General features: G+C 43.0%; 1 protein-coding gene across 1 annotated transcript in view; it reads left to right on the forward strand.

Moving 5' to 3' along the window:
* Nucleotides 1–25,707, forward strand: part of ZNF438 (zinc finger protein 438) — a gene marked incomplete at its 3' end in the record, with an annotated part of 72,432 nt that overhangs the window by 33,912 nt on the left and 12,813 nt on the right. Inside the window, exon 2 of the mRNA XM_080717193.1 lies at nucleotides 7,072–7,138. Coding sequence (XP_080573319.1) covers nucleotides 7,102–7,138 — 37 coding nt within the window. The 5' untranslated portion in view covers nucleotides 7,072–7,101. The remainder of the gene's footprint in view (nucleotides 1–7,071; nucleotides 7,139–25,707) is intronic.

Here is a 25,707-nt window from a genome sequence, read left to right on the forward strand (position 1 = left end):
TCATCTGCTAATGTTAAGGTCACCCCATGGACAAAGATTGCCTAAAAGGCGTCCCCTTCGCACAGGCTGGTCAGCATGGAGTGATGTTTGCTTGGGACATTTAGAAAGAAATGAACCAGATCCAGTATTAGGAGTGACTGTGTGGACAGGCAGCTGCCCAAGGAGCCCTAGACTGGTACTTCCTGTTTATAGGTAATATTTACTTTTGTGCAAAATATGTTCTTAAAAAATACACGAGAGTACAAAGCATAAAAGTCAAAAATAGATAGATGCTATAGAAGATGTTGTATTACCAAAGAAACATTGCTCAGTTCCTTCTTATATCATGCTTATATAGCTATACATCCAGTATAGATATTGTATATTTTACAAATAGTCCTTAATCGCTTATTCTTCTTTGCAATTGAGCACCTAACACCTGACCCCAGGCCAATGTGCTTTCCACAAAAGCCCAACAAAACACCCAGAACGATTGCCATTTTGCCCAACTCTACATTGCTTGGAAGACCTCTGCTTATCCCGAGCATTATCACACGCACTGTTTTTGTTCTGATAAAACGCATGCCATGACATTACCTTCTTAGCCATTTCTCAGTGCACAGGTCAGCAGTGTTCAGTGTGTCCACGTTGTGCAGTGAGACTTGAGAACTTTTCGTCTGTGACACTAAAGCTCCAGGTCCAAGGAGCGACAGCTCCCCATCATCCTGCCCGGGCCCGGCATCCACCATCCTTCTTTCTGTCCCTGTGAGTTTGACTACTCTGGGCAGCTCATTTAAGAGAATCCTGCTCTGTTGTCTCCTCTGCGACTGGCTTCACATAGCGCAGTGTCCTCAGGTTCATCAGCGCTAGAGCGTGGGCCACGCCCCCTTCCCTTTTAAGGCTGAGTAGTATCTCATGGTGTGCGTATTGTGTGGACCCCTTCATGTGTGTGGGACGTTTGGCTGTGTCCCCGCTCGGCTCTTGTGAGCAGTGCAGCTGCTGCGTGGGCATGGTGTGCATCTATCTCTGTGAGATCCCGCTTTCACCGTTTTGAACACACACTAAGTCGGATTGCTGGATCACATAATAATTCTACTGTTTCTGTTGAACTGCCATACCATCTTATATTTCCAGCAGCAGTGGACAAATCTAAATTCTCCTTATCCTCACCCATACTTATTCTCAGGTTTTTACTATTTGATAATAGTCACCCTAATAAGTGTGAAGTAATTGTGATAATCATGGTTTTGATTTGCATTTTCCTAATTATTAGTGGTGTTGAACATCTTGTGGTCATTTGCATATCATCTCTGGAGAAATATCAATTCAAATCCTGTGCCCATTTTTAAATTGGGTATTTTTTGTTGTTGAGTCATAGAATTTCCTTGTAAATTGAGGATTTTAAAGTCTTGTGTGGTTATTTTGTGATTTTCAGATATCTTCATTCCATAGGTTGCCTCTTGGCTTTTTTGATTGTGTCCTTTGACGCAAAAAAGTATTTAATCCTGGATTTTGTCCAAATTGTTTTTACTTTCATGGCCTATATTTTTGGTATCGTCAGTCACATTTACTTTTAGTCTTTTCATCTCCACAAATTTTCTAAAGTAATAAGAAAAAAAATGCAGTGAGATATTTAAGTCATTATAAAAGCACTGTTTTAATGTTCTAACTTGAAATATTGCTCTGTCAGCTTATGTGGAAATATGCACATTTGGAGTACAAATTGTAATTTGAGATGTAGATTCATGCAGAAATAGAAGTAGGTAGAAGAAAAGAAATAGATTATAGAAATACCATCAAAATGTGAAAATGAAGGAACAGGAAGATGTTCCCAATCACGTCCTTTTAGACAGAATGTCTGCACATCACAGTAAGCTTGCAGAAGTCCTCGCAAGAAGTCACGCTCCTCTGCCCTCCGTGCTCCGTATCCTCCTCCTCCCTCTGTGCCTCACGTTCACCTAACACCTCTAAACAAAAGAGGCAATTTGAAAATTGTATTCCAAGGTTAACTTTCAAATTTAGAGAAATACCCAGGCACACGCGTGTAATCCCAGCACTTGGGAGGCTGAGACAGGAGGATCGTGGTTACCAACAGCCTCAGCTGCTTAGTGAGGCCCTTTGCAACCCAGTGAGACCTTGTTTGAAAATAAAGAATAAAAAAAGGGCTGGGGTGTCACTTGCAGGTAATATGCCCCTGGGTTCAATCCCCAGTACTACAAAAAAAGAAAGAAATATGAGATATTATTTTAAGTATTTAATTTTATCTCCACCTAAATTTTCATATTTGATTGTGTTTGATCATCAACAAGTTGTTTACATAAGTAGTTATTAATTATCGACACTGTCAGCAATGCATAAGAAGAGTATACTATACACAGCTTTTCTTTTCTTTTCTTTCTTTTTGCGGGTTTCGGGATGGAACCCAGGGGCATTCGACCTCCAAGCTACACCCCCTGCCCTATTTTTTATTCTTTATTTTGAAACTGGTCTCACTGAGTTGCAGAGGGCCTCAAAAGTAGCTGAGGCTGTCTGCAAACCGCGATCCTCCGGTCTCAGCCTCCCGAATGCTGGGATTACAAGCTTGCGCCGCCACGCCCAGCTATACACAGCTTTTCTAACGTTAGTGGAAAAGAACTGGTTCTTGGAGAGCTTTTATATCTTCTGAAATATTTAAGCTAGAATTTAAGGGATATTTTTCTTCACAAGCCATTTCTCCTTTTAAAATAATGTTGCCCTTGTTTCTTTTCCTCCGTTTCCTTCGGTTTTCTACTAACCCAGGTGTTCCCAGCACATTAGCCACATGGACGTCATGGGCCTCGCTGGCCAGGGGCCTCGCCCAGTGTCCTTACCGCCCGCGCAGAGGCAGCGTTCGCAGCCTCAGCCCCACCTCTGTCCTGCTGCGGGTGTAGAGGCCTCTGTCAGAGTCTGTGTCTGCATGGGCATAGCACCACGGTTCCTGAGCATTACCAGCCAACGCTGCCCACCGCCAAGTTGACGGCTTCCTCTCCTACCTGGGCTCAGCATAGGTGTTGGAAAGGTCGGAGGGCCGTGCCCTAGCAGGAAATCAGCAAGCTTAGATGTTGCTGCAGGGCCATCTTGGCCTCCAAGCACATTAAGTATTTTGATCTTAAACTTCAGCATGGAAAGAAGCTGCCAGGATATTCAGATACTTTCCCCCCTAGTTTCTTTTAGGCTTAAGTAGATAGTCATGGTTATAAGCAAGATAGCAGTGTTGTACCCATGCATAGTACAAAGTTTATACTTATTAAATAAAGTTTTGTAACAAATACAGCCTTTCCTGCAGGAGCCCAGGTTTGCTAAGTTGATTGCACTCGGCTTTGCAGCGGGCTTGAGCTCTGCATGGCTGCTTTGCTCTGCTGGGCCTCCGGCCCCACTTGCTCCAGGCAAGGGTGCAGGAATCTAGGTACCAAAGTAGTGTAGTCAGGGCCGCGGTCTACTTGTAATAGCATGATGACAGTAACGACCATAATTCGTTTCAGATTTGCCTTCCTTCCCAGAGGACAGATATTTTCGTTTCTGATGCCTCCTTAAGGCAAGACAGTGACAGCAGAATTAATGTCATGACCTTTATGGCCTGTTTATGGTTTTCCACATTGTGCCTGAAAGCCCTGCAGGAGCAGCGTACATCTACATTGAGCCTGAGCACCGACAAGAGAAAAGTGTGTTAACTGGGCTCAGCTGACCCTCATCCAGCAGACACTTCACACTGGACACAGAAGCATGGCTTTTATAGGATAGAATTATCTAAAAAAATACACCCATATGTTCTGTTGTTCTGTAATGTCTTAAAGAAAAAAAGTATGTAAAAGACTACTTTTTCAAATATGTAGGATCCTTCTGCTTTGTCCTTTTTTTTTTTTTCCTTTTTTTAGTATTGATGATGTAACCCGGGGCATTCTACCTCTGAGCCTCAGCCGTTTTTTTGTTTGTTTGTTTGTTTGTTTTTGTTTTTTGCTACTGTTGTTCTTTATTTTGAAACAGGGTCTCACTGAGTTGCAAACAGCCTCACTAAGTAGCTGAGGCTGTCCGCAAACCATGATCCTCCTGTCTCAGCCTCCCAAGTGCTGGGATTACAAATGTGCACCGCCACACCTGGCTGGTTTGTCTTTTTTAAATTAAGAAAACAAGCCAGATACAATGGATGCACTTGTAATCCCAGTACTTGGGAGGTTGAGATGGGAGGATCACAGATTGGAGGCTAGCCCCAGCAATTTAGTGAGACCCTGTTTTAAAGTAAAAAATAAAATAGGACTGGAGTAGCTCAGAGGTAGAATGCCCCTGGGTTCCATTCCTCAGTAACACATGTGCACACACATGTGTGAGCTACACACACACACACATATACACACACACACAGTCAGAAAGAAAACCCATAAAGGAAAAAAGAAATAAGAATTCAGGTTAGAAAATATTTTCCTGAATAGATCTTTATTGAGGCAGAGAAACGATGTCCTAAACATTATTAACCTGCCAGCTTAGCCATACGCACCCAGCACGTGTTAGGAACAGAGATGCCTATATATGCATGTATTGTATAAAGTTAATGATAGATCTTACCGTGGAGATAATGTTTGTACTTCTAAGTACATTATTATTTGCTCTTCTTATTTGAAATATCAGAGATAATATTAAATATTTATTTTCTTTTGAAAGACTCCTGGAGAATTTTATTAACATATATGATACTTCATTTTTCTTTTTTTTTTTTTTTTTTTTTGGTGGTACTGGGGTTCCTGGAAGCCCTTCTACCTCCGGGCTACACTCCCAGACCTATTTTTTTACATTTTTATTTGGAAACAGGGTCTCCTAAGCCAGTGCACGCGGCTGGCTTCGAACCTGCGCGATCCTCCTGTCTCTGCCTCCCAAGCGCGGGGATTACAAGCGTGCGCCACCATGCCCGGCCATACTTCATTTTTCAAATAGTATTTTTACCAAGTATTTTCAACATGTAGGATCCACTTTGATCTTTTCTTCAGCCAAATGAGTTAAGTATTATTTTCTCTCCTCTTAAGTTGAAGAAACTGAAAGAGAAAAAAGATAAAGTGGCTTGTCCAGGATCATACAGTAAGAAATCCCAATTTAAACACATGCACACATGTGTTTTTATCAGATTGAACCTTGCTATGATGTATAATTGTGATATACCAATAAAATAATTTAAAAATAGACATCTCCCGTACGCAGTTCATTGGTCCTTTCAGTGAGTTTATAACTCACTGCATCCTTGAATTGGGTGGAACCATGATGTTGGAACCAAGGGTCAGTCCAGTCTTTAGCATTCTTTATTGGAGACTGGTCATGTGCATCTGGGGAGACCACTTTAAAAAGTCTAAAAATGTGGGGGACATTGGACTACTCCCAAAGTTTTAGCAGTTCTGAATAGAACAGGAATCCCCTTGAAGAGTCTTAAACTTGTTCTCCTAGACTGACTCTGTAGACAAACGGTTTTAGTCCATCAATGGCTGATGTGTATGAGTTTTAAAAAACACTTTTTTATTGAACTCATAAGCAATATGGAGCTATTTAGGGAAAGAAGAAGATTGCCAAACAATTTATTATATTAATGCAAATGTTAACATAGCATTAATAATTTACTAAGAGGATAAAACTTTATTCTGTAGATTTTTAGCTTTTCTAATCCGTTAGTACCAACTTGAGAATTTTATGTCTTTATTAAATAGAACAGATTAAGATGGGAATAAGCATTTATTACAATTGAGCAAATTCTTAACCCTATTATAATTAGGATTTACATACTGTAAACTTATGTTATTTTTAAAATGAGCCTGCAGATACTTGGGTCCTCTTGCTCTTGAGAACATAAATTCCTTACCTGGAAGTTTTTTAAAATCAGTGAAAAACAGAACAACCACTTTGAAGAACAAGCTTTGCTTATAAAGCTATATGCCACCCAGCAAATCCATTCCAAGGTCTTTACCAAAGAAAGGTGGAAATATCTATCTACACAGAAAATGGATGCAAATATTTATGTTTATTCCTAATAACCCAACACTGGCCACATCCCGAATCACTATGGTTCATCTCAAATAGCCCATCAGCAGTTGAAGGAATAAGCAAACTGTGTTGTAGTCCTGCAGTGGAATACTGTTACCAAGCCAGGCATGTGTTACAAAGGGCTATCATGTAGAATTCAGTCTAGGGGAGGTGTTAGCTGCGGATTCCCTGCTGTGGTTCTAGCCTCAGACCTTGTGGAACTATCACCATTCTGTGCTTTCAAATCAAGAGACACTGTTTGGTACCTGATTAACATGTGTGATATCTATGTGTTTATCAGTTTAAAAGACATTAGAGAAAGTGATGTCATTGGCTCCTCTTTTCTAATACATTATACTATTCTAAAACAATTAAAACTTGGTGTTTTCTCTTATTATAAAGGTATGTAAACTTGGGTACACTTTGTAATATGTTCATAAACATAAAAAGTAGATTAAGAAGCAATGAATGCCCCGCTCTGAGGGCCACCTTAGTATTTGGTGGTTTTTCTCATGTTGTATGAGAAAAAAAGCTGAACCTTACTGCTCAATAACCATTCCTTTCCCATAAAAACATTGTAAGTATTTTCATGGTTTTAGTTTTTTAAGAGACAGTTTAAAATTAGGATCATTATAAAAATATACCCTACTTAGGCGTTCTACTTTTTAAATTTTAAATATCACCCTGAAAGTTCTTTTCAAGGCAGTGAGGATGATGATAATATTTAGCTTTATTCAAAATCATAATGGCCTTCTAAGATAAATTTCCAAAAGTGGAAGAAAACTGTGGCCCTTTAAGGATTGCAGAACTTAAAAGTCTTGGGGTGCACATTACCAAAGCACCCCCAAAGAGTTTGCACTGACTGTGCTATACAGAGCCAATGAGGATGCCCCTTTCCTTGGATTTGCCAACAGTTCATGTTATTTTATTTTATTAACATCTAATAGGTCAGCCCATTTCTTACTACTTATGTAGTTATAGAAAGGCCTTTAAAAACAGACTATAATTTATATTTAGTATGTATTTAGCATGATGTCTCATTTATTTTCTAATCATTCATGCTTGGTTATTTTTAGGAAAGTTACAGTTCAAGTCGAATACATCATAATGCAGAATTCTTTATCGGCACCACCAAAAGATCACGGTAAGAGAAGCCGTGCTGAGGAAGAGGGTAACGTATGTGACATATCTTTTCAGTATTGGGGATCGGAATGAAGGTACTCCACCACTGAACCACACCCCTAGTTCTTTTTTATTTTTTTTTGACAGGATCTCTCTAAGGTACCCAGACTGGCCTCGAACTTGTGACCCTCCTATCTTAGCCTCCCAAATACAGATGTGTGCTACAAAGCCCTGCTTACTAAAATAAGTTTCATTGATAGGTTTCAGGTCACCGTCCAGGACCGTTAGACATTCCTTTTAGCCCCGAGATGCGGAGCCCGGGGTTGGGTCTGAGCAGCGCTGAGCCTGCGGCTTGTGAAGGGAAAAGCAAGTGAGCCGTGCCTCGGGCTTGCTGCACAGCAAACCTTCGCGTCAGGGTTGGCTTGCTTGGTTTCTGTGTCTGCCCCTCTCTACTGCTGTGTGAGCTTAGTCTCCACTGACTGGCCAGAAAAGACCCCTGTAGCCTAAAAACTTCGTCAGTCTTTTCTAGGACCAAAGATACTATGGCCCCAGCCAGGCGTGGTGGCGCACGCTGGTAATTCCCGCACTTGGGAGGCGGAGACAGGAGGATGGCTCAGGTTCGAAGCCAGCCGCGCGTGCTGGCTTAAGAGACCCTGTTTCCAAATAAAAATATAAAATAGGTCTGGGAGTATAGCCCGGAGGTAGAAGGGCTTCCAGGAACCCCAGTACCACCCAAAAAAAAAAAAAAATACTACGGCCCCAAACCTGGAATTTGACAAAGAAGGTGATACAATAGCTAAAAGAACTCAGCCAAGTGGTCCAATGTGACCGCCATGCTGCCCATAGTCCTCAAAGTAAGCTGACTACAATCTGTCTTTTAAACATGCAGAGAGATTAGGTACTTTTGATAAGATTGCCAACCAGTAAGTCACTGATCCAGAATTTGAACCCAATTATTTGGATTATCCTCCTTATTTTCCTCTGGTCAGTGCCTAATTAAATATATAAATGCTTAAAGTCATTTTAAATCAAAGTAGGCAGGAATTATAATATATTATCGAAATCACTTCATTAAAGAAAATTAATACATACACGTCTGTATGAAGCCTAAGAATTTCTCAGTGATTCCTTAATTTACCCATCCATCCATCCATCCACCCATCCACCCACCCATCCATCCATCCATCCATCCATCCACCCACCCACCCATCCATCCATCCATCCATCCATCCATCCACCCACCCACCCATCCATCCATCCATCCATCCATCCATCCATCCATCCATCCATCCATGTGCTTCCTGTGCATTCTGGATAATACTAATCATGTTTAGCAAAAAAGTCAGATTTAATCATTATGATTCTGTTTATAATTCTCTCAGCAAATATAGTTGTTTATGTAACATGAGAAATTTGCTAGGCACATGTCATTTATTAACTGAGTGCTGATTGGTTTATTTAACACATCATTGATGGTTGCTTATAAATATGGGGCTTTGGAATTTCTGACTTGCAAAGACATTCACACTCAGGTATGAAATTTAAGTAGGCCATCACCAACAGAGCCGGGTGGCTTAAGGGAACCAGCCTGATGTCCCCTGACAGGTGCTTGTGGTGGACGCAGGAAGAGCACCCTTGACGGTCAATGTTATTCTTAGCAGGAACGTTGTCAGACGCTGAGACAAGCCAGACAGACCTTGGACTTTTAGGCAACACAAAGTCTTGTTGGAACAGCAGACGCACATCATTGGGCGGGTCAGAGCTGATGAGCGCTGCTCTAAGAGTGAGGGTGACACATTTGGAAACCTGATGAGGGCGCAGTGGGTTGACCCATAGGCTTTGAGGGTAGACGGGAAGCGCAGCAGAAGAGATGGCACTGCTCAGGACAGGCATCGCTTGGAGAAGGCGCCCAGACAGAAGTTCAGGCAGAAATATGAGTTTAAAGCCAGGAAGAACTGGCTGTGCTACAGAGAGGGGACTAGAAGTTCTACTTCCTTCTCTGTCGGGGTTTCCTAGTCTGTGATAAAGAGTTGAACATTGTAATAAATGTGTCCTACGCTTAAAGTTTTCCATTGTAATTTAGTGCTGGTGCTGTTCCTTTCTGCCTGAGGATATTATTTATAGAATTGCCAGAAGTTCCTAAGAATCACTTGGTTATAATTTTTTATCCTAGGTGTTCAGGATTTGGAGCTAAGAGTTACAGTTTTCTTAAAACTTTCTTTTTTTTTCCCCTTTGATATTTTCAAATGATGAATGCCTAGAAATGTAAAAATGGGTATTTCATGTTAGAAAATAGTAAAGTGTAGTAAGTGATAAACTTTATCTTTTTAAAAAGCATGAAAACATCATAATAAGGCCAACTATAGTTTTAACGTTTACTTTGGATGTGTTGAAGGACAAAAGCACCAAAGATTGAAATGCAAGCAAATTTATTTACTGGCCGGAGAAGAAAGCTCACCCCGGCGAGCAACACGGCCACGGGGTTCTTGGGCAGGACAGTGGCTTCACCTAAGAGAGGGCAGGCTGGGTTTAAGTCCTTAAACAGGAGTTAGAGCAGGCTGTGCCCGCCATTGGTCAGGAGAACGTCCTTATTGAGGTCACTTGGGATCTGTTTTGTGGGGGTAATTCACGAATTTGCAATCACTTGCCACTTTCATGACTCAGTTCTGCACTTCCCCAGGCAGGGTCTGCGGCAGGTGCAGGGGTCTCACCTGGGCCCGTCACGCTTAGCTCTGCTCCATCATATCGTTGAATGGCTTAGGTGACGTTTTCACGTCGCAAATGCTATTTCTCCTTAATGAGAATAATAAGAAGTGGGGTGGGGAACCGCATGTGCTCAGATGCTCTGCAGAAAGATTCGGCAGCTCTTCACGGCCCTTCCAGAATTTAGCTAAGCATACAGTACAGCTGCTGCTTCAATTTGTATGTTACTTGGCTACCGCCATTACTGTCTGACATGTTAATTCATATTTGGAATTTTTGAAAGCCTAGATTTTCTGTTTCAGTCAAGTAATTGTAAAATAAATGGTTATCATACAGCCAAAAAATACATTCTTATATCTTACAAACCTCAGTGTATATACTTATGTCTGACAGACTGAAACAACCTGGTATTAGTGAATATAGCATTTTATACCTCAGAAACTCTTACGGTAGCTAGTTGACATTTATGTATTTTGAAAAGACATGCAAGTTTTGGAGGAATTGATCTCACTTACACTGAACTCAGTATCAATTAGATCTTTTCTAGTTTTTGATGAAGGCTGTCTCTTTAGCAGGGCGAAAGCACTCTGGTATGTAATGGATTTTCAAATACATATTCCGTTGTATGTGCTTTAAGCCCTCAGTTTTTACAAATCATATCAGCCGCTGTGAAAAGGTTAAAATCGGGGTTTTTTTGTTGTTGGTTTTTAATGAGACACAAAGCTGAGACCAATGCAAGCAAATGTTCTTTTAAATATTTGTTGCGTTTGAGGCGGCAGTGAACGAGAAGTGAGGGATGGGGATGGAACCAACCTAGGCTTCGCTCTTCTGTAACTTTTAATTAAGCAACTGGGCTGCCTGTCCACGCAGGGCTTGATTATTATGAGGACTTGGCCTAAAAGTGTGTCACTGTCTGCTTATCTAACCATAGTTTCTCTTTTTGAAAGCATGGTACAGAAGCTGTTTTCTTGAGCCCCTACTCCGTTTCCTTCCCTCCTCCCCATCTCTGTCCACACGGTCTGGTGGAAGACAGGGAAGCCCCACAGCTGGTCTCTGGTCGTTCTGCTCCTCTTCCCAGGCGCTGATCTTGGCTAATCACTGACTGTCGGTCCTTATGTGTCAAAGGGGGGCCCTAATTCTTGCCCTGTAACAGTTAAGTGAGATGAGGTAGAGTCAGTTCTCATTATTTGTGGTGGCTGTATTCTGTAGTCTCTGGGAACAAAGACATAGCCAATACCGAACCACTGTTCTTAGCCTCTGTGGGCTCCTGGTTCTGCTGGTTGCAATACTTTCTACGCCAGTTAGTGCATAAGCTGATTTTATGTCTGTTTCCCTTTATTTTTTATTTTTTTTATTTATTTTGTGTGTGGGGGTCTGGGGATGGAACCCAGGGCCTTTTGTACCTCTGAGCTATACTCCCAGACCTATTTCATACTTTATTTGGAAACAGGGTCTCACTAAGTTGCTGAGAGCCTCACTAAGTAGCTGAGGCTGGCTTCGAACCTGTACGATCTCCTGTCTCAGCCTCCCAAGTACTAGGATTACAAGCGTTCGCCACCACTTCTGGATGTGTGTTTCCCTTTAAAGACTCCTTATTTAATATATACTGGGAGCTCGCTAAAATTGAACTCACAGGCACAGCCCTAGAGCTCGTACCTGAGCAAAGCTTCTCTAGCATATATATTTTCTCCATAAGACACGTTGCAGACTTCTCGTGCTTAGGAACACTAGATATTCACCAAAATTTGAAATTCACCAAATGGTGAAATTGACAAGGAAAAGCATAAAAATCCCAAAGTCATGGCACCAAAGAATAAAGGACCTTTGTTTACAACATGACAACACAAACAGGCAAGCAGAACCTCGCCTCCGCTGACCTGGGCGAGAAGTGTGCGTCTCAGGTGGTGCAAATTTTTCCCTGCTCTCAATGTCCAGGAATAACCGTGAAAATGACGTGCGTATTGGGTTTGGGGCTACAGATAAATTTTAGCAAGTAGGTAAACTTACAAATACTAAATTTTTGAATGATGCAAAGCAACTGTATACAAATGCATCTGTAAACTCTTTTAAAACACTGTGGAAATCTCAGGGTAATTGGCAGAGAGTTATTTTATCTACATTTATCTCAGATATAACATAATATAAATAGTTGATGTTGTAAGTGTCAGATTTGTAAAGCATAAACACATCACTTGAAAGTGAGTGCAATTTCTTAGCTTAGTGAATCTACAAAGAAAACTGCTCCTGTGAGCTCCCGGGCTCTTCTGGGCTCTCGGCCCTCCCCCTGAGCGCGCAGTGGCTGCAGAGGAGCCGCCTCCTTTCATGCTTTGCACTCTGGTTAGCACTGCCTGCCTGTGACCTCATTACGGGGAGCCACTCTATATTACCAAAATATTATGTTTCCAAATAGATGAAATACATATGGAAACGTTTTGATCTTAACAAGTGGTATAAACGCTGTTCTTGGACTTTGGGCGCCATTTGTATGCTGCCCTCCAAGTACAAATTGACATCTTCAAGCTGGTTTTGGTTAACTCCTTACTGTTGGAAATTGGAACTTTCTAATGTAATAACTTGTGCAGAACACCACTGTGCGTTATTAGTGTATTGTGCTGTTGACAGGAGAACAAATGGAAACCATGCACATGCGCACATACCTGTAGGCACAGCCCCGTGGGCCACAGTGGAAGGGACTTGGATGGCCTAAAACTTACCCAGCAGACTACATGCACGCGGTTTTATTGGAGGGTGAAATATCAAAGTTTAAAATATTTTCATTAGTGGATTCAGATTATGAGTAGTGTGTCAATTTGAAGATTTGAAACAGCTGTATTAGTGCGGCCTCCAAAGCTGGCTGGTAATCAAACTTGGGCATGTATAGTTGTCAGTGTGGTGTTTGGCAGCAGAGTCTCTCAGAAATCCCAATTAGCCATGTAAATATATTTCATAGCTGCACATCTCACTTTGTCGGAACCCCTGCTGCCTTTATATCATTAACATAAATGCAGGTGCAAATAGCATTTATGCACTTTGATAGAACACAGTTGGAGACATGGCACTGTGGGATACAACACTCTCAGATTGTGTGCATCTGTTCAAATAATGTATCCAGCCCCGGTGACATGCACACAGGAGGGGCATCTGCCATGTAGCAGATGCCTGAATCCCTACTATGCAGATGGCTGGTGTGAGAGGTGTGGGGAGGAGGCCAAGTCGTTCCACAGAGGTATGCCAGGCATCATATGGGGGAAAAGATAGGGCAGGCATTTTGGGTTTTAAAAGCATAATATTAGTAGTAGTAGAATTCAAAATCTGGTAATGCTTTTAACAGTCTACATCGTGTGCCTGTCTTTAAGTAGCACCCAACTCCTAAAAATGTTCGCAGGAATCTAGCATCTCGTTTACATTAGAATGAGCACCTTCTGGTCATTTTGGTTTATGCCACTGAGAGAATTTTGTGATAATATTTATTAAAATTGGGGAAAATTATAAATTTTACCAGTTTGAACATAATTTATGATATATTCCATGAATAGCAATTCAAATTAAGTGCAATGCATTTCTGAAGCATTACATATATAAAAAGATGTTTGTCAAGCATTTTACTATTCAACAAGTGTTCTAATGCAAATACAGCTAGTGATATTTTATTAGGATGAATTGCCTTTTAAGACTTGATTAAAACTCTTTTCTATTGAGTTACGTTGTTATATTCTCAAGGAAGCAAAGGTTAAATAAAAACTTAACAACAAAAAGGAAAACATCTCCAATACTGATCTCCTGTACACACACACACACACACACACACACACACACACACACACTGAGAATCTCAAAAGAGATGAGAGAGCAGATTTCATCTAAATGTATAATATAGAGATTATAAGCAAAATAATAGATATTTATGAATTCATTTTAAAATAAAAATTAGCTAGTTACATCTTAACATAAAACTTAGTTTAATGAAGTTGACTGTATTTTCTAAAACAGAAAATTAGACAGGCATTAGCTTAGATTTTTTTGCAGATATTTTTGAAGTTTGGCTTCACTGAAGAGAATTTTGAGTCTTATATCTGGTCCTGCTTTCAGTCTTTGTAATGTTTATGTTGCAGTATTAGAAGAAAATCCAGATTTATAGTACCTAGAAAGGGCAGAACCATTTTGTTAGCCTTTTCTGATGAATGGGGAATTACTTTATAATACACCAAAACATGTCATAGGGTTAATAGAGCCTAATTAAGTTATGAGTTGGAAACCACGCCGAGTGCTTTTTGTATTCCGCTACACTTTGTCTATCTCATGCTTGAACGACTCTCGTACCTTCGTGTGTAACATGCATTGGCCATTTAGAAAGCACTAGTTTACCAGCAGGGGATGTGGCTCTGTGGTAAAGCATTTGCCCAGGATACACAAGGCCCTGGGCTCCATCCCTGGCACTGAAAAAAAAAAAAAAAAAAAACGAAGGAAAAGAAAGTAAATATTATCTCACCAAGTTATACAGATCTTCCGTATACTTGTTATATAATATTTTTAAAATCATACTCATTAATTACACTCGTCTCATCTGGAAACTCTTTAAGTATGGTCCTTACAGTGGTGCCACCTACACGGTTTCCTACTTTACTGTGAAAGCAATACACATCCATAAGAAACCCTGCTTCAATTTGAATTTTGATCCTTTCCTGGGTGAGTGGCATCTGATGTGATACTCTCATGAAGCTTTCTATGGAGCAGCCACCGTTCCTCGACAGCCGCGAGATCTCCGGGGTGAACAGCGATGCCCCCGTGTACTGCTGCCAGGCTGTGCCAGGCTGCAGGCCAGGTGTGTAAAACGTGTGCTCTGCTTAGGGTATGTCCAGCTCCATGGTAGGTTTATGGAGGAATGTCTGTATTGAGCAGCTTCGTGTTCCTGGTGGTGAATTCCAGTTTTCCAAAATTCCAGTTGCCTCTTGAGAGATGATGTTTCTCATCAACAGCACATATTATCGAAGTTTTTGCTTGTAGTGGAACCTTCGTCTGTTCATCTTTGAGAACGTGCCTGCCAGGACCCGAACGCAACCCTGCTCTTCAGCATACATCAGCTCCCGTCCACCAGACGCCCCTTCTGTGCAAGAAGGAGCTTGTTTAGCCTCAGGACTGAGGAGAGATTGCCCTGGAGGCAGCCGCCAGCCTTTGTGGACTGCAGTGGTGTGCTGAGTGTGAGTCATTTCTCCAGTGGGTGTAAAGTGTGTGACGGAGGACCAAGCCTCACCACTGCTCTGCCACGAGGGGGTGGTGAAGAACCCAGCTGCGTGACAATGTGCTTTGCCACCCGCATTGGGGCTGACGTGGGATAGCAGTTTACCCATTCGTGCTCTTGCACCCCACAAGCACACGTCAACCCAGCAGAAAAGGATGGCAGGAGGAGGAGGGAGAGGAGAAACAAGAAGCAGTGGCCTCTTGTGTTAGTCCAAAAACAGTGTGTCGGACCTCTGAAGCTCTGCAGACCATACCTCAAGAAACACCGATCTCATCTAATCCTTTCTTGCAAAGGGGAAAAACCGAGGCCAAGAAGGACTAAGGGTATCATCTTGCTCAGATTCATTCCAGTAGGAGGAGAGCCAAAGATGCGCCTCCGATCTCTCTTACGTGTAGAGAAATCTGTCTTCTTATCTCTAAAGAACTCTTCCCTCACCCCCAGAGCTCCCCAGGTCAGACTTCGGACCATACATCGCAATACTGGTGTCCATCACATTTGCTTAAAAGAGCAGGTCTTGCCACATGAGGGGCCTAGAGGTTCCTCTAGGGTTTTGTTGATGTTTTTGTTTTTATTTTTCGTACTGAGGGTGGAGCCCCAGAGGCATTCTGCCTCTGAGATATACCCACCTCCCCATCCTTTTTTAAATTTTTTGTTTGTTTTGTAAACAAGGTCTCACTAGGTTACTGAGACTCTAACTGTATTCCTGAAGTTGTCCTCAAACCTACAATCCTCTAGTCTCAGCCTCCTAAGTATTGGGATTACTGGTGAGCACCACCACACCCAGCTAGGGTTTAGACATTCTTTTGGCATTTTGAAACCTTTCCCTTCAGTCCTAATGTTCTTCAGTGACCTCTATTTTCAAAAGAGGTAGTATGGGATTAGAAAATATCTAAGAAACTTGTATTATTTTTTAATTATAAAAGGCCTTAGTAATGATTTTTTTCTTCATTTTTATGTTCATCAACAAAAAAGGACTTTGTTAATGCCTAAAAATTTCCTGAAACTTATTGTGCAATTTTTGCTTTCAAGAAGTTACATTCCGGAGACTTCCGGGAAGATGGCGACGGAGAAAAGCGGGGCTTAAGAGCCCCGCTAACAATCAATCTCTATTACCACAAAATCAGCGCCTTTCATAGCCAGAAAACACCATCAGCAGAGAAAAAGAGGGCTGAGAAAAAGAGGGCTGGAAAAACGAGACACCAGAAACCAGACCGCAGTGCTGCAGCCGGAGCCGCGGCGTGAATCGGTGGGCGCCATTTTCCTTTGCAGCACCAGGCTCCAGAGAGGAGGGGAACTCATAACGGAGCTCAGAACCAGAGAGGAGATAAGCTGGCCTCACACCTGAGGACGCGGCAACAGTGCCTTACTGCCAGCGGCAGCGGCGAATTCACCGGATGGCACCAGACCAACGCACTCAACAAGCCCATCAGGCTCCAGAGAGGAGCGGCAGACACCAAGCCGAGGTGAGCCGCTGCAGATCAGCCGGGAGGAATTCGGCAGATTTCTCTGCACAGGGAGCATCTAAAGCTCCCAGAGGCTGGGCTCAGCACACCTTGCATGGACTCAGAGCGGAGTTCAAAAACAGAGAAAAAATACGCCAGCCTTACAGCCAAGGGCATGGCAACAGCACCATATTGCCACCAGCGGCAGCAGCAGCGAATTCACCGAGTCCACGACAGCTCCATCTGTGCACTCAACAACAGTGAGTCAAATTGTGGCCCCTAGAGGAGAAATCCCAATACTGTACTCCCAGGGACTTGACCCAGTGGGGGAGTGGCGGTGGCAGAGATATCACACCATAGGAGAACGCCAACCTGGCACCCCCCATGGTCTAAAGCAGCCTCGATTGACTGCCAGGGTTTGAGACTCTGCGATACAACCCAGTAAAGGAGTAGTGGTGACTGAGATACCACAGACTCGAGATCCAGAGCACCTTAAGTGAAGTCGTAGTGACCCAGGGAAGAACCCAGAGAAGACACAAACTTCCGAAATCATGGGAAAGAGGAATAACAATAGAGCAATGAATGCCCACAACATCAGAACCTGATAAAAGAGAAATTCAGAGATTTCTAGAAGATCAAATCAGGAAAATAACTGTAGAAATAATAGAGGTGTTTAGAAAAGAATTCAGAGAGAGCCAAAGAGAGATAAAGGATGCAATTAATGAAGTAAAGGCCTCAATTCAAAGTGCAAACAACCGATTAGACCAAAAGGAGAATAGAATCTCGCTCCTAGAAGATGATCATTCAAAAAATGAACACATAGTTTCTAATTTAGAAAAAAAAAATCCGACAGCAGGAATCTGACATTGAAGAAATATGTGCCCATTTTAAGAGAGCTAACCTAAGAATAATTGGAATAGAGGAGAGAAAAGAAGGTGAAACCAAAGGGATCAACAATCTTTTCAAGGAAGTAATAGCAGAAAATTTTCCAAACGTAGAGCAAGAGGTCGATACACAGGTCCAGGAAACTTATAGAACCCCTTTAGACAGGATCAGAGAAGAGGATCCCCACACCACATAATTGTCAAAATGACCAATGTGGAAGCCAAGCAGAGAATCTTAAAGGCAACAAAAACAAAGGGCCAAGTGACATTCAGAGGCAAACCAATTAGAATCACTCCAGACTTCCCAAACCAAGTCATGAGAGCCAGAAGGGCTTGGAGTAACATATTCCAAACTCTGAAAGAAAACAACTTCCAGCCAAAAATTTCCTACCCAGCAAAACTTTCTATCAAATTAGATGGAGAAATAAGAAGCTTCCATGACAAACAGAAACTGAAGGAATTTATGTCTTCAAAACCAGCACTAGAGAAAAATACTCAAAGAGATTAACTACAAAGAAGAAATAGGTAACACTCACCAGAACCAGAGAAACAAGATTTTCCATCCAACAGACAACTAAGATTGGTTATCTGTGGAGATTCATTATTTATGTTAGTCTTTTACCTATCTCTAAATTGTATTGTTTGCTTTTATTGTTGCTAATTTTTAGGATTTCTAGTTGGAATATTAATATACCTTCAGATATAGCATTTGGAAATATTTTATCCCATTCTATCAGTAACTTTTAACTCTGTTTACATTGTCATTGGATATACAATATATTTTTTTATTTTTTATTTTTTAGGGAGTTTGTTTACCCTTTTGTTGCCTGTGCCATTGAAATCATATCCAAGAAATCACTGCCAATTTCAATGTTGTGAGGTTTTTATGACCCAGACTTTCTTCTAAAAGTTTATAGTCTTAAGATTTATATTTAGGTCTTTTATCTATTTTGAGTTAATATTTGTATATGGTGTTAGGTAAGGGTCCAATTTTATTCTTTTTCATGTAATTATTATTTTTCAACAATATTTAGTTAGAAGATTATTATTTCCTCCACCAAATGTTCGTGGAAACCTTGTCAAAAATAACTTGACAATATAGGGAAGAATTTAGCTCTAGGCTTTTATTTAACTCCACTAATTTATATATCTGCCTTTAGAACAGTACTACACTGTTTCAATTATTGTAGCTTTATATGGTTTGAAATCAGAAAATATTCATCTTCTAGCTTTGTTCTTCTTCGAGATTGTTTTGGGTATCTAGAGTCCATATTCCATATCAGGATAGATTTTTTCTAAAAAATAAATAAATAAATGTATGATAGTTTCACCTAAAAAAAAAAAAAGAAAAAAAATTCTCTGGTAAGAAAGAAAGCAAAAAGAAATATTGAAATGTTATCTTTAAGTCATCAAAAGCTTGGTATCAGACAAATGAAACTATTATGTGAGATTATCATTGTTAATATTGGATAAATTGCTATAAAACTAGATGTCAACCACTAAGCCAAGCATGGGAAGGAGGGATGGGGAGGGAACGGGGTGGGGATCGAGTGGGGGCTGACTGGGTGATGTGTGCATGTATGTCTACAAAAGTATTTTCTTTATACCATTATGATGTATGAATACATTGCACCAAAAAAAAAAGTTACATTCCAGTATAAGCCTCATTTGCTCCCCATAAGCACAGTAAAAGAAAGCCACATGTGTAAGACACCTGGCTTTTCAGTGTTAGGGCATTGCAAAGTGTTCTGTGTAAATGTTATTAAGTGCCAGTCCAGCAGCTAGTTGTAGAGTACTGTTAGAATAAGGGGACTCTAAGTTATGCTCCTAATTGGAAAAAAAACCATCAAAGGATCATTATTCTCTCAACATCGAGGTAAATGATGTAGTACTCAGCAGTCACTGGAAGAGATTAACATATAAACAGATAAACTGGCTGGGCGTGGTGGCGCATGCTTGTAATCCCTGATCTTGGGAGGTGGAGACAGGAGGATCTCACAGGTTCGAAGCCAGCCGCACTGGTGTAAGAGACCCTGTTTCAAAAATATAAAATAGGTCTGGGAGTGTAGCCCAGAGGTAGAAGGGCTTCCAGGAACCCCAGTACAACCAAAATATAAATAAATAAATAAATAAATAAATAAATAAATAAATAAATAAATAAATACAGATAAACTGCAAAACACCGTAGTAAGTTGGTGTGTTGGAATAGAGGAAGAACAGGTTTGTTACCAGACAGATCTGGATTCAAAACCAGCATTCACCAGCTTTGCAGCCTTGCATGAAATATTTACCTTCAACATCCGTTGATTGGGGATGTTAATATTAAAAAATAACAGTGGACAATAACTGCGATGAGAGATGTCTTGGTCACCATGCCTACTGATATATCTAAAACAACTGACCACACAACTTTGAGGAAGGGAGCTTTGTTTGCTCATGATTTTTGGAGATTCTGGGTTCAGTCACTGTGGCTCTCGGGCCTGGCTCTCAGGACACGGCGAAGGTGGGCATCACTGCCTTCAAGGCCATGCTCAGTGAGCTCTTCTCTCCACCTATTTTGAACTGCCATGGTTGGGAGGTGGCTGTCTCCCAGGGCCCCTGTGTTGGGAGTTTGGATCCTGAGGTGCTGTACTGGGAGGGCTCTGCTTTCATCATGGGGGCAGGAGCAGAGAGAGTAGGGACCAGCATATAATCCCCATGGCCACACCCCAGGCCCCCCCTTAGCGACCAGGCCCGCCTCCAGCATTACTTCCATGTTTCTGTGAGGGCTGGGGCCATTCGAAACACAAACTGCTTCAGTGGGGTCAGCTCTCAGTCTGACTCCTACTAGGGGCATTTTTAACACTTCACAGTAGAAATTAAGTATCCTGGAGAAGTAAAGTAAGGGAGGAACAGGAGTCTATGAGCAGACAGTGTGGACACTAGACAGGGCTGCAGCTGGCATGGGAGGCGGGGCCAAGGACCATGGTTATGTTGTGTTGATAGAGTAGATACTGTGTCACGTGACTGGCAGACCCTGCTCTCACCAGGATCCTGGTGGTGAATGAGCGCGCCCCAGCCTTCACGGAGGAGACAGACACTGACAGAGCTAACACCTGGGGACAGTTGATGCAGCAGAAGGACCACGCTATTGCAGGGGGCGGAATGGTCACAGGAGCACGCTGCAGCCCCAGGCTGGGAGTCCTCCAGCTCCAGGCTAAGGCGTGTGTGTGTGTGTGTGTGTGTGTGTGTGTGTGTGTGTGTGTAATGCAGGTGTGTGGTTACTGCTACAGGGCTTCAAATAGATGAGTTCTTTTTTCCTTTTCTTTTTTAAATTTTTCTTTTGTCATGCTGGGGGTTGAGGCCAAGGGCACCTGTGTGCCTCTCTCCCAGCCCTATCTCAGTTTATATGTGGGAGCAGGGCCTCCCTACGTTGCTGAGGCTGGCATCAAACCCACAATCCTCCCGTCTCCGCCTCCCACGTCCTACGATTAGAGGCGGCCCCACCATGCCCAGCTAAGTTGTATGTTTCAATTGATAATGCTTCACCTTCTTTAACCCACCACAGAAAAGTTTTTGTGAGGCTTAATCAAAGAGAAGGGAAGCTCAGAATGAGGAAAAGGGGCAGTGAAGTGCTCCCACCATGACGGTGTCAAAGACTGCGGGCCAGTGGCAGGACCCTGTTCTTCACACCACGCGCAAGACAGTGGGTAGAACTGGAGAGGGACCGGAAGACAAGGGTCATAGATGAAGCTCAAGGAGATGGAGGAGCAAGGGACTGCAGAGAATGAGGAGAGCGCAGAATAGCGGAGGGGACGGGGAGGGAGGCAGGAGGAGAGGGAAAGTGAGCCTCAGAGAAGGAAACGGGTCACATGAAGCTGTGTGCATATCTCAAGTTAGCCGTTTTAACCAGGCGTGGAGGCCATGCTTGCGATCCCAGCATTCGGGAGGCTGAGACAGGAGGATCGCAGTTCGTGGACAACCTCAGCTACTACTTAGTGAGGACCTTTGCAACTCAGCAAGATCCTGTTTCAAAATAAAGAATAAAAAGTAGGGCTGGGATGTAGCTTGGAAGCAGAATGCCCCTGGGTTCCATCCCCAGTACTGCAAAAATAAATAAATAAAGTTAGCCATTTTAATGTCAATAGTATGTACAAGAGGGAGCAGTGTGGGATCAGGAGGGAAATACACCAAGTGCTGTGTGCCTGTTTCCATCATCTGAACCTCAGTCCCATATATTACACTGCACCGATAAAAGCCTTGTAAAAACAAGAGCCCTGCACGTGGAGGGGAGGGGCAGGGGCACCTGCAGAACGACAGGAGAAATCTGCGCCAGCCCCAGTGAGAACTAAGGAGCCTGTTAGGGCCAAGTGGACGGTGGGGGGAGAGGACTGTGGGATGGATTTCACGACTGGAAATCTCAACTGCATGTCACTGTCCAGTGTCCCCAGGAGCTGGGTTTCTCCAGACTCTCAGCAGGCAGTGTGCCTGGGATGCTGTTGCAAGATGGCAGCGGGGGAGGCTGCAGCATGCTGGGAGTGCCCGTGGTCAGCAGGAAGCCCGCTCTGACACTCACGTGTCACCCGGGTACACACACGCATACACACGCGCACACAGCGGCACAGCGTGAGGCGAGAAGACAGGAGCGCAGTCCTTGCTCCACCGCTCAGGGAGAATGCGGGTTAACTCTGCACTCTCCCAGCTGGTAGATGACAACAGATGTTCCCATCGCCAGGTCTTGTAGTTATCATAAGAGGAGAATGAAGACATCGATGGAGGAGGAGCCAGGCAGAATTCAAAGAAAGGCCTCCGAGGTGGTCACCAGGCCACTGTGGCCGCCCTGTGTCCCGGCGCAGGTCAGATCCTTCGGAAGCTGCGCACACCGGCTAGCTCGTGCTCAGCCCCTCTGGTGAGCCTGCACATCCAGCGAGCTCAGCGCTCATCGTGCCTCGCACTACGTGGTCTTTCTTTATTTTCTCCAGAATATTAGGAGTGCCGACGGTCTGTCTCTGTTAAAGAGAGATGTGCCTTGATTGAAGAAGTAACCGTCCAGGCTTACCAACTGCAGGATTAGTGATTATCCATAAAGGGACAAGAAAATACTCTTACCTCCAGAACATCTCTGGCCATCCCACCTCATGCATCTGTACCTAAAAATCATGGACATAAAAGCCAAGGTACAGAAAAATTTGGAGCAAAATAAGTGTTTTAAGTCCTTGTGAGTTGAAGGTAAACCGGAAGCGATCAGGAAGCATCTGGAAGACTAAGTTGTTCAGGGGCCCAGGCCCCGTGCATGCCGGCAAAGGCTTCCCATGGGGCTACACCTCCAGCTCCTGTTTTCCTTTTTATAAGCAATGCACACGCGCCTCAAAAATGCCCCTGCTATTTAAAGTAAACCTGCTTCTGAAACTACGATATAAAAATCCCTTCTCTTCGTGACTCCAGTTCCTTGCTTTTAACAAAGCTCTTGTTGAATGCTGCGTCTTGACCGCTTTCGTTTCATAATCATGGTGTTTTGACCAAAGGCAAGAAACCTGCAGCCTCTGTGTGTGTCCTGGCTTGATTGTTCCAACCCCGGCACATTCTGATGTTGAAACACCTTTCTGTTTGTCCAACTAAGGGAAAGGTCTTCTTCACCAGCGGCCCTCTCGAGTGGCCCAGATCCTGAACTGTTAAAGTTGCTGCTGAAATGCAGGACTGGGAAGAAGGGCCGCTGCTCACGGGCTGGTGGAGACTCCTTGCCAGGAGACTGCACAGCGCTCCCTAACACTGTGGAGGGAGCCGTGTCTCTGCCCACCAGTCCTTCTGAGAAACAGTGACCCAGCAGGTGTCGGGATCGCCTGGCACAGCGCGCACAGGTGCCTGTCCTGGGTGATGGGACGTCGCTGCTTTTATGTGTGGAATGAAGGCCACTTACCAAGTTTTAAAGGCCAACTGTGACTCAACCGAGTGGTAACAATGAAATGATATTAACAAAAGAATAATGAGAAATGAGGCTGAAAGGTTCAGAAGTTTCCTTCTGTCTTGCTGAGTGTCCTTGGAAGATCATTAGCTCTTCCTCAAATGTGTAAGCTATTCATTCATTCTTAGATTTAGATAAAGATACTGACGTGACAGTCCTGTAAGAATGAATAAAGTTTTGGGTGTGCTACAAATTAGTTTTGCCAAAAAGATAAACAACTTGACTTTATCTTTCTAAATATACTAGAAACAAAAGACTTTCATGTTGTTGTTGTTTTTGTTTTTGTTTGGCGGGTCTGGGGATAGAACCCAGGGGCATTCAACCTCCGAGCTACACCCCCTGCCCTATTTTTTATTCTTTACTTTGAAACAGGGTCTCACTAAGTTGCAGAGGACCTCACTAAATAGCTGAGGCTGTCCTCGAACCGCGATCCTCCAGTCTCAGCCTCCCAAATGCTAGGATTATAAGCATGCACCACCACACCCGGCTTCATATCGTTTTTAACATGGTTTTTTTTCATCAGAAACACTTGAAATAAAACATAATTCCTCCCCCCCAAAAAAGAGCTAAAAAAGGAGCTAAATTAAGATGAACAAGAAACTCATTGAAATGGAGAATTATTAAAATATTTTTAAAGGAATAAGCTTTTTATTTATTTATCTATTTATTTATTTATTTTTTGTTTGTTTGGTGGTGGTACTGGGGTTTCCTGGAAACCTTTCTTCTACCTCCAGGCTTCTACTTCTACTTCCAGGGGTTCCTGGAAGCCCTTCTACCCCTGGGCTACACTCCCAGACCTATTTTATACTTTTTTATTTGGAAAAGGGTCTCTTAAGCCAGCATAGCTGGCTTCGAACCTGCGCGATCCTCCTGTCTCCGCCTCCCAAGCGCAGGGATTACAAGCGTGCGCCACCACGCCCGGCTAGTTACTTAAATTTAATAACCCACATTGAGTTATTTTTTGTTGTTGTTACTAATGTTTGAGGTATGTGACTTTTCAATTCTGCCATAAGGAATGCCTGTTTCCCCTTACTTCCTGATGCACTTATATATCTAATTTGTCACTTTTGTTTTGCACTGGGGATTGAACCCAGGGGCATTCTTTCTTCGAGCTATACCCTCTGCCTTTTTTACTTTTTATTTTGAAACAGAGTCTCAATAAGCTACTGAGGCCAGCCTCAAACCTGTGATCCTCCTGTCTCTGCCTCCCAAATACTGGAATTATAGGCATGCATCACCATGCCCAGCTTAATTATCTAGTTTTTGGCTGTACTTTCTCTTTTGGTGTCCATATTTTGTTTTATGGTTGTTGATGTTTGGGTTTCTTTGTTTGTCTCTTTGGTGCTGCTGGGGACGGGACTCGGGAGCATCCTACCCCTGAGCTGCATCCCAAGCCCTATTTTGCTTTTTCATTTTGAAACAGGCCTCACTGAATTCTGCAGCTGGCCTTGAAACCGTGATCCTCCTCTCTCAGCCTCCTAAATCCTGGGCAACTTTTGCTCCTGTAATCGAGCTCTCTTCAACTGATCTCTTAACTCATTACTCAAGGACCCCTGTGTCTACAAGGAAGCACGTTTGGTTGCCCTGCACCCCGCTTTGCAGCCCCAATACTTTCACTCCCCACTGAGAGTCCTCCAGGGCTCCCCAGGGCCAGGCCAGCTCCAGGTGCCCTCCCTGGCCAGTGGGCCCTGGCCCGCCCCCTCTCTGGTTGCTGTCTCCCCTGCTAGGTTTAAAGAGCAGCCATTGGCATCAGCACCCTGAGTAAACACAAACAAGAGCAGCTCTTTAAAATGCACAGTCAACCCCTATTCACACTGAATTGTAATCCAGTTAACACTTAGACAACTGACAGGCCAGGGGGGCATCTACAGGGGGTAAGAGGGAGGGCCTGGCCAGATGCATCCCTGTTGGGGACAGGGAGGAGCCCAGCAAGTGGCATCAGAGAGGGATCCTCACTAACAAGGAATGGCCATTTCTTATCCCTTCCTTCATTCACCTCTCAAAAAAGAGACAGTGGTCTAAAGATTCAGAATTACTTCATATGATGAGCATTCAAGCTGTGCCCTTTTTTCCCATGGAAAAAATACCAGTCAGACTCAGTGGCACACGCCTGTCGTCCCAGCACGTGGGAGGCTGAGACAGAAGGATCGAAGGTTGGAAGGAGGCTTAGCCTCAGTAACTTAGATCTTCAGCAACTTTCCAAGACCCTGTTTCAAAAGAAAATAGGGTTGGGGGTGTAGCTCAGAGGTAGAATGCCCTTGAGTGCAATACCTAATACTATCCCCCCTAAAAAAAGTAAATGCCAAAAACTATACTTACTGGCATAATAAGATAGAAAACTAATATATACTTGAGCATCTGGTGCGTGGTGGGAACTGGCTC

Source organism: Muscardinus avellanarius, assembly GCF_963383645.1.
Source record: "Muscardinus avellanarius genome assembly, chromosome: 20".
NCBI lineage: Eukaryota > Metazoa > Chordata > Mammalia > Rodentia > Gliridae > Muscardinus > Muscardinus avellanarius.